Source organism: Babylonia areolata, chromosome 1, assembly GCF_041734735.1.
Source record: "Babylonia areolata isolate BAREFJ2019XMU chromosome 1, ASM4173473v1, whole genome shotgun sequence".
In the NCBI taxonomy this organism is placed as follows: domain Eukaryota; kingdom Metazoa; phylum Mollusca; class Gastropoda; order Neogastropoda; family Buccinidae; genus Babylonia; species Babylonia areolata.
In genome coordinates, this window is record NC_134876.1 from 5,328,131 (window position 1) to 5,338,130 (window position 10,000).

General features: G+C 46.2%; 1 protein-coding gene across 2 annotated transcripts in view; it reads right to left on the reverse strand.

Annotated features, from left to right (window-relative positions):
• The window catches only part of LOC143299617 (uncharacterized), a 29,709-nt gene that overhangs the window by 1,150 nt on the left and 18,559 nt on the right, over positions 1-10,000 (reverse strand). For both annotated transcript variants that reach the window (XM_076612950.1, XM_076613039.1), the window contains exon 2: positions 1-6,932. This exon is cut by the window's left edge and continues 1,150 nt beyond it. In XM_076612950.1, the coding sequence (XP_076469065.1) occupies positions 5,408-6,763 (1,356 nt within the window). In that variant the 5' untranslated portion in view covers positions 6,764-6,932 and the 3' untranslated portion in view covers positions 1-5,407. The remainder of the gene's footprint in view (positions 6,933-10,000) is intronic.

A 10,000-nucleotide genomic window follows, 5' to 3' on the forward strand; every position in this document is an offset into this window, starting at 1 on the left:
TAATTTGTGCATATATATTCTCCAAATCCTTTGTGTAAATTCCTTCGGAATCGTAATTATTTGTGTGGGATTGAGGTTGAGAACTTGATGGCTCTGTATCACTTGTGTTCAGACATGTGAAGCACAAAATAAACCTGTCATCTCTTGTAAATCCGGACATCACATGGAACTGAAATATCCATTGTGAAAGAAAATAAGGGCCAAAAAAAAAAAAAAGAAAGAAAACATGGAAAATGGGGATTGTAAGGAGATTTGAATTATTCTTTAAAAAAACAAAACAAAAACAAAAAAACCGCGTCCAACAGCCATTCTTCTTCTCTTATAACCAATATACACTAATCAGATCAGCATCCTGATCACCTTGAACAAAAAGGGGAGATGGAGGAAATCATATCAATTTGTAACCATCATAGTTAAGACAGTGCATGACATTTTCTACATTCCGTAGAAACAAGGATACATAATCATCATAATTATGGACAAGCAGTCTCGCACTATGCCGAGTATGAAATAAAATCGGTACAAAAAGTAAGCATCCAACAATGAACAATGAACGTAGAAAAGATATATAGCCACCTTTGTACCAGAATACAACCTCCGTAGAAAGAATATGAATATATAAGTTATATTTATATATAATAATTTTTACATTCTCTTCATCAATATACACAAACACTTTTTTCAACATGTTTACATCACCAGGAAAATATAACTTAACGTACGTCCAGTCACAATTACAAAATAATCATGGAGTGTCATCTTGTGTGAAAGTTGTAGTTACTATTCTACTAACGACACGAAAAGGCTCCGCTGTCAAAAAGTCTGCCTGGGTGATTTTAGCTTCGTGTTCGTTTTAAACAACTGGGAGATGGAGGCAATGATAAGAGTCAATGTCTTACTCTCGCGATGGAAAATGAGATGAAGCAATGAGGCTGAACAGTACCGAGTTCTCACACAAACGTAGTCAACATCAAAGGGTAGTGCCTCCTTCCTCAGCGAAAAAAAAAAATCCAAGAGAAGCAGTATGTGCTTAAGCAGGGGAAGGGAAACTAAAAACGAAGCAATATACAATCAGTTCGTGACTGACCCAACACCAAAGAGGGATCGGGGGGCGGAGGGGTTAGGGGTGGTGGTGGTGGTGAAGAAATGGGGCAATATATTGTCAATCCTCAAAGAACAAATGCAATAAAACGATGTATTTCCAGACCTTGCTAAATGGATGAAGGATAGTGGGAGGGGAGAGGACGTTGGTGGGGGGTGAGGAAGGGAAGGAGTGGGTGAAGGAGCTGGATGAGGAGCGAAAGGAAACAAAGCGTCTTGTTTCCAATTCTTGCTCCGACAGGGGATGGACGTTGAAGGGTGGGGGTGAGGTGGGGGTGCGGGGGAATACGTGGGGGTGGGGGTTTAGAGAACTCAAACGAGGCAATCATTATCACATATGTCACCGCTAAGGGAATAATCACACAAAAAAAAAACAAATATTGACCAATCACATTCAACGTCTCAACTCCCGCTACGTTGGGGACCAATGCACACATCGGTTTCACACAGCTGTAACAACGTCCATCCCATCTCGGCCAATCAGCATCCAGTTAATGCCCCAAGTTAAACGAAACGTCGGAGCTACGGTATTTCAATGTCAGAATAAGTCGCTTTTTTCTCCTGTTATTCGTGCCCTTCGTTTCGATTCCTTTTACATGTTCGATCAATGACGAGGACGATGATTATGCTAGTGCGGCGATCGATTCTTGTTTAATTAAAACCACATGAACGCCACGCTTCATTTGGATGTGTACTTTGAACACCTGCTAGGCCCGAGAGATACAGAAACCTGTAGGGTTAGTCAGGAAGGTTGAGATGCTCTCTACAAAAGACGTGTCCGAGAAGTAGATGAGACTACCATGTTTTATTTATGTTTAAATCTCATTCAGCTCTGGACAGATATTGGTCTGGCCTGAAAATCATACGCTAATATCTAAGCTATCAAAGTTGGTCAAACTTAAAACCCCTCAGTACTTAGTAACGTAACAACTGCTCAGCGAAGACTGGTCTGTCAAAGTTATCTGTCAAATTGTATCCAATGTGGGACAGTCCTAATCAGACGGCTCATTCCAGCCCGAAAAACAAATTGTAGCTTCGACGTTTCATCTGACAAGGGCTTTTGGTTAATGTCTGGACTTTTCACCAGGTTTTGGCAACAGAGAACTCTTCTGCACCAACACTGTCAACTCATTTTCTTGAGGCTCTTTAGAAGTACATTCTTCCACGTCATCAGTGAGAATACGTTCTTTCGCGTCATGAAAGAGAACAAAAAAATTTCTGCGTCAGCACAGTAAACACGTTTTTCTGCGTCATTACAGAGAGCACAGTCTTCTGTGGCAAAGCAGAGAACGCTTTCTTCTATGTCGTTACAGAGAACACGTTCTTCTGCGTCGACACAGAGAACGCACCATCTGCGTCATTACAACGAGCATACTGCTCTGCGTCACCATCGAGAACGCAATCTTCTGCGTCGTCCCAGAGAACACATTATCACACAATCTGTCGCCATCAGAGCTGGACATCAACAAGTGGAAAAATGGACAAGCCATAGTAACAGAATTCCTTCTTCGATAATTTGTTGTGCGTGAATGTTTGCCGAGTCGCCCCGACTATGAATGAGTGAGGGAGAGGAGAGAGACACACACAGAGAGACAGAGACAGAGACAGACAGAGACAGGGAGAAGAGGAGAGAGAGAGAGAGAGAGAGAGAGAGAGAGAGAGAGAGAGAGAGAGAGAGAATAAGATGGAGACAGACAGAGACAGAGAGATGAAAGTGTAAAATTCAGTGTGTGTGTGTGTGTGTGTGTGTGTGTGTGTGTGTGTGTGTGTGTATGTGTGTGTGGAGGTGATGCATGCGCACACATCATGACAGCTTGTCCACATAGAAGCCTCCACAATGACAAACCCACCATGCCATAACAGAGTCTTGGCCATCTGTAATTCTCGACACATGCAGAACTTACTGTCATAGAACCATTGACAAACCCACCATGCCATAACAGAGTCTTGGCCATCTGTAATTCTCGACACATGCAGAACTGACTGTCATAGAACCATTGACAAACCCACCATGCCATAACACAGTCTTGGCCATCTGTAATTCTCGACACATGCAGAACTTACTGTCATAGAACCATTGACAAACCCACCATGCCATAACACAGTCTTGGCCATTTGTAATTCTCGACACATGCAGAACTTACTGTCATAGAACCATTGACAAACCCACCATGACATAACAGAGTCTTGGCCATCTGTAATTCTCGACACATGCAGAACTTTCTGTCATAGAACCATTGACCCTACACATTGGTAAGGCCATCTAACAGCCAAAAGTTTAATTTCAGTTCAACAGAAAATAGACAAGACATGGCACAGAAGCAGATAGCTATTTGAATTTCCCGACATTTTAATCTATAAAAATGTCTCCGTTGAGGAAAAAATCCCACTACCTAACATGAAGAGAGACAGACAGAGAGAGAGAGAGAGAGAGAGAGAGAGAGTTACAGTCGTGTTAAATTGAATTAATACATTAAAGTACAGTCACTAGTGTAGTTAGCCTGATCAAACGTTTCTCAACTGAAACAAAAAAATTAAATAAATAAATAAAAATTGTTGTTTGCAGCAGAGTTGAGAGGTTAAAACAACAAAACATCAGCATACAAACACACTGTCCTCTCCGCCCCCGCACTACCCCCACCCCATCCCCCTCCTCTCTCTCTCTTTCCATGAGAGTTTAATTCTTTATTCACCAGAACGGTGTCAGACAAACCATGTACGCCATGAAAAACACACACATGGACGATGCGATGGTGACTCAGTTTTCCATTCTTATTTTCAACAGCTGCTAAGCTGATTTTACCTGTCAGAGACAGAGACAGAGACACAGAAAGAGAGACAGAGACAGAGAGACAGACAGATAGAGAGAGACACACACACATAGAGAGATAATTACCGTTCATTTGACCACTTCTGTCCAGTCCCTTTGTGCCAAGTTGTTCAATGCTGACTGTGAAACCAACCACGTGAACAGTGCGTGCGTGTGTGTGTGTGTGTGTGTGTGTGTGTGTGTGTGTGTGTGTGTGTGTGTGCAGGCGCGAGCGTACGATGTTTGGTTGGAATTGAACTCCCACAAACACCAAAAACAACCATCATGATACCGATTTACTCTGATATTGCCGAACCTTTCATCAACAACAAGTAGGATTTCCTCCCAATATAATCATCTTTTTTTTGTCTCAGACAGAAGGAACTAATCAGGAATCAATCTCAAATCAACGTCTCATTATATATATATATATGTATTATATATAACAAATTCTCCAACAATCATCGTAACAATCTCGGCAATAAAGGTTATCAAAAAAACACAGCTCATATCATCAACAAACCAACCAGCCAACCATAATAACAAAACGCCACCATGTTGGAAAAAATGTACGAAACTACCATAGCAGAAAGTGGAAGCTAAATCTACTCTACATCCACAACCCATACAGCGCCTCTCCCTGCACACCCTGACAAAACTGGCAAGATAAAATCATACAAGAGAAACAAACATCAGAGAACTAAGTCACTGGAGAAAAGAAGAAGAAGAAAAAAAAAAAACTACCGCAAATTCAATATTATGTATTAAAACAAAGGACTGGTCAAAACAAAAACTAAAGAAAATAATGATACAAAAAAAAAAAAAAAAAAATCACAACAGAAATGGAATCATTAAAGTCAACAGTTTTGCGCGTTTCGCACATGTCATGACTGTCATGGATGATGACAGACTTGAGAGAGAGAGTCTTTGATGGATCATTGTAATGTCAGGGAACAAACACCATGCTGAGTTCATGGAACTTCACATCGGGAACAAAAAAAAAAACAATAAAAAACGAAAAGAAAAAAAAACTTTCAGAAAAAGAACAAAAAAAAAAGAAAAAAAAAAGAAAAGAAAAGAAAAAAGAAAAGAAAAAAGTGCTGTTCATACTCGTATTTTCAGTAGAAATAAGAAGAACTCTTTTTTTCTTTTTCTTTCTCCATCCATCGTGCAAGTCTGTTTCTTTCCATCCCCCCAAACCTCTCTCTCTCTCTCTCTCTCTTTTCCAGAAAGAATGGAGAAGGGAACAACAACGGTACAAAGCAACGTCAGCTCCGCAACAAAACAGCTGCACGTGCAATCTCCAAAGTCCCCGTCAGCACGTCCGCAGTTACAGTGCTTGCTGATGCCCCGTTTCAGCAGGTCAGACCCCTTCTGTTTGTTTTTTGTTGTTTTTATTTTTCATAGCGCAGGGTTAGGAGGAACCCAGGCAGAAAGGCGATTCAGTAGAGAGAGATGAAGAGGAGAGGGGAGTGGGGTTGGTGGTGGGGGGTGGGCTCAGTTGGCCACTAACAAGTGCTGCAGGTGCCCGGGGTAGCCGTGCACGGCGCCCAGCTGCTGAAGGCCGTCCAGAAACGTCTTGTGGCCCTCAGGGGACAGCGACTGGGCCGGGGAGTGCAGCCCGGGACCCGAACCCTGGCTCAGCATCTCGGGGAAGGCCGCCATGCCGTTGTTGGGGGACAGGTGCGGGGAGGTGGAGTGGTGGTGGTGGTGGTGGGCGTCTCCTGCTCCACCTCCTCCCCCTCCCATGTGCGGCAGAGGCAGGTTCCCGTTGTTGGGGGAGGCGGGGCCTTGAGGGGCAGAGGGCGGGAAGCCCAGCTGTTGTTGCTGTTGCTGGTGCTGCTGCTGGTGCTGCAGGGTTTGGACCAGGCTGTGGTGACCTTGCGGCGACAGCTGTCCGCGGGTGTAGAGGCGGGTCTGCTTGTCCATCAGGAACTCCAGGCGGGGGTCCCGGGGCGACAGGGAGCGGGGCCGCTGGGGGGAGGGCGCCACGCTGAAGCCCGCGCGCTGCTGCTGCCGGAAGTAGTTGCCCAGCTCCGTGGGCGACAGGCGGGTGGGGCGCTTGGCCTGGGACTTGAGCTTGGTGGATCCGAACTTGGTGGCGGCGAAAGAGGCGGCGGTGAACTGAGGCGTGGTGTTGGACGACTTGCCCATGAAGACCGGGGGCGCCGCCGGGGGCTGCTGGAAGGAGCTGCCCGACGGGTGGGTGTGGGGGTGGTGGGGGTGGTTGTGGTGGGGGTGAGGGTGGGGGTGGTGGTGGGGCTGCTGCTGCTGGGGGGGCATAGCGGGGATGGGGGAGGAGAAGAGGGCGGAGGAGGGGGACACGGAGCTGCTGCTCCACGTGCCTGGGGGTGGGACGGGGGAGGAAGGGGAGAGGCTGAGGTTGGACAGGGAGGAGGAGATGGAGTCGATGGGCTGGAAGGACAGGGCCTCTGGGTTGAAGGTGTGGTTGGCGGCCTGCACCTCGCGGTCCATGGTGTCGCTGGCCTCGCCGTCCTCCTGCCGGTCCGTGTACAGCACCTTGATGGGCCCCTTCTCGCTGATGCGGTACGACACCTCGGAGGGATCGATCCACAGCGTCATCTCCTCGGGGATGTAGTCCTTCACCTCCTGTAGGTCCAGCCCCGCGTTGAAGACGGCCGTCACGATGACCGGGTCCACGTTCTCCCCGTTGCAGCGGACACAGCGGAAACCTGAGCCCTTGAAGGGCTTGTCCGGGTACCAGTGGCCCTCGAACTTCTTCTTCAGGCCCTTTTCCAGCTCCTCGCCCAGGAGATCCACCCGCCGGCGGGGCAGCTTGTTATAGAGGTAGGAGATGAGGAAGTTAAGGGCCACGCTGATTTCAACATGCATTTTGTGTGTGTGTGTGTGGAACGACCGTTCTGTTTACCTATGTCCGACCGCGAGAGATCGTTCACTTCTTTTTCGTTTTTTTTTTTTCTCCGGACGTCGAAGTTTGAAGTGGATTTTTTTATCTTCTGTCTCAAGTGTGCTTGTTGTTGTTGTTGACTTAGGTAGATACCTGCACACATACAGTTAGGGAAAAACATGTAAATATGAGTTGTTGTTGTTGTTGTTTTTTTTTTGTTTTTTTTGTTTGTTTGTTTGAAAGAATAACCAGTAACTTATTCATTTCCGCTGTGTTATCAATGGTGATCAACGTTGCTGAAGTCTGAAAATGAACTGACCTGTATTCCATTTGAATAGTGTCACTCCTTTCTGACTGGTTTAAAAAAAAATATATATATATATATATATATATATTATACGTGTATTCAGATTGAAAGAACAAAGTGGGTGTTGCTGCATGTACTATGACGGTATGCATAAGAAGCCCCTTCACAGCCGGATTTTTCATACAAAGAAATTTGTAATGACAATGTCATAAACACAATACACCACAATGCGCTGCAATAATATCACAATGCAACACAACACAATAAGATCCAACCCAACCCCATCACAGCAAATACATCACAACACAATGCTGTATGTGGGCTACCAGTAATCACAACACAAAATCCTACTTTCCACAAAACCATATCATCATCACACACGATGCAAAAACGATCACTGTTGGGAATAATCATGAGAAATAGTCAAACCCAAAAGAAACGTTTAAGCCTAATGTTAACCACTATTCTTCAGAACCCCCCCCCCCCCCCCCCCCCAGCAAAACAAAAGAAAAAATATATATCAATACTCAGTTTCATCACAATCACATGAAAATAGAAAGAATAATCAACAAAAGAACAGTATGATATATATATTCCCCTTAACGATAATTATATACATACATGTGTGAAGCTTTAACTTTCAACGCAGAAGAGGGATCAATACACACACCAGAGACCTTTCAAAAGTTGAAAAAACAAAACGGAAATAATGACACTGTGTGTGTGTGTGTGTGTGTGTGTGAGATGGGTGAGAGGGAGGGGGGGGGGCGGAGCGGAGGGGCTTCAAGATCTCGGGATTTGAGATTTAATTAACCTGTTAACCCAACTGGAGGTATGAAAGGTTTCACAGAAAACGCAATCAAACACACAACTAGATTTATCATCATGTGTGCAACAAAGCCAAAGCAAAAAAACAATCATACGCAATATAAACCATGTGTTAAAAAAAAGAAAAGAAAAAAAGATGAAAGCAAACTGACACCCTTCGTCCGCTTGGATCAAAGCATGCGGTTTATTTCGCACAAATTGCAGGCTACAAAACGAGAACGAACTATGTTGGCCCAGGCCAGGCAATCCACATGATGTGACATCTGGCAGGCTACAGTGAAAACTTGTACAGAGTGTGTGTGTGTGTGTGTGTTGGGGGGGTGGGGGTGGGGGTGGGGGCTAGTGGGGGAAGTGGTGGAGAAGGGGGAGGGGGGAAGGGGAGGGGGCGGTGGGCACCCTACCCCCGAGCTGGGAGACATGTGTGTGGGGGGTTGGGGAGAGGAGGAGGGGAGAGAGGGGGGGAGGTGGGAGGTAGTGTGTGTGTGTGTGTGTGTGTGTGTGTGTGTGTGTGTGCACGTGGGTATAGGTGTGGGTGTGCGAACGCGCTCACGTGCCTGTGAGCATGTATGTATGTATGTGTGCGTGCGTGCGTGCGTGCGTGCGTGCGCGTGTGTGTGTGTGTGTGCGTACGTGCGTGTGTATGTGTATGTGTGTGTGTGCGTGTATGTGCGTGTGCGTGTGTGTGTGTGTGTACTGAATGCGAGCGCACAGGTGGTCACAAGAGAGAGAGAGAGAGAGAGAGAGAGAGAGAGAGAGAAAGGGAGAGAGGGAGGAGGGAGAGAGAGAACACTGAACCAGTGTGTGTGGTATAGACCGTGACAGGGGCCTGTTGGATGGATGTTGGAGGGGTGGGTGGGTGTGTGGATGTGTGGGTGGAGAGATGGCCGGAGAGGAGTAGAGGGTAGGGGGGGGCAGGGGGGGTATGTACAGAAAGATCGATCGTCGTCTCAGCTGCTGCTGTTGCAAAAAAAAAAAAAAAAAAAAAAAAGTCTTGTTGACGTCACAAATAGGCAACTGAGCCAGCTCTCTCTCTTTCTCTCGCTCTCTTTATATATATATATATATATATATATATATATATATAAAATATATACATATATATACATATATATATATATATATATATATATATAGAGAGAGAGAGAGAGAGAGAGAGAGAGATGAGATGTGTGTGTGTGTGTGTGTGTGTGTGTGTGTGTGTGTGTGTGTGTCACTCTGTCTCTCTCCCTTTCATTTTCCATTTCACGCAGAATTTGCTCACTTTGCAGGATTGCTATCACATCAGAGCTAATCCCCCTCTGAAGCTGCCCTGTAGCGATTGTGATGAGAGAGAGAGAGAGAGGAGGGGGGAGGGGTAGAGAGAGAGGGGGGGGAGGGGTAGAGAGAGAGAGAGGGGGGAGAGGAGAGAGAGAGGGGGGGAGAGGAGATAGGAGAGGAGAGGAGAGAGAGAGAGAGAGAGTGAGAGAGAGAGAGAGAAGGGGGAGGGATATATATATATATATATATAAGATTCTTTGGGTCTTGGAGTCGAGTGAGACAGAAAAAGACACACAGAGAGAGACACACACACATACACAGAGGCTAGGGGAGGGGGGGGGAATCTACAAAAAAAAAAAAAAAAAAAAAAAACGACGCTGAAGAAACCTGCTTCCGAAGCATTTCCACAGAAAACTAAAAGATGCGCGTGGGAGGTAATAAGGGCTGAAACGAAATGAAAGGGCGACGAACGATAAATGAGGAGGGGAGAGGAGACCGACAGGGGAGCGGTGGAGAGCGCAGTGGGAGGGTGTTGCAGGGAAGTGTGGAGGTGGCGGAGGACGAGGGGGGGCCGGGGGGGGGGATTTGGGAGGGAGGGGGGGGGGGGGGGGAGGGCAGTGTCTGGGAAAGTGGGGACGGACCCGACGATTCGAACTCACTTGCCCCACACGCGAAACGAAACGAAGAGTTATATTAATGATGGCTCAGCACTGTTCGACCGAAAGCGGACAGAGATGTGGTTTTTACGACTGAACAAAATGTGCATGGGGGAGCGTGGTGGTGGGAGGGTGGGGGTGGGGGATTACATACAACACTACCTGTTGAGCGT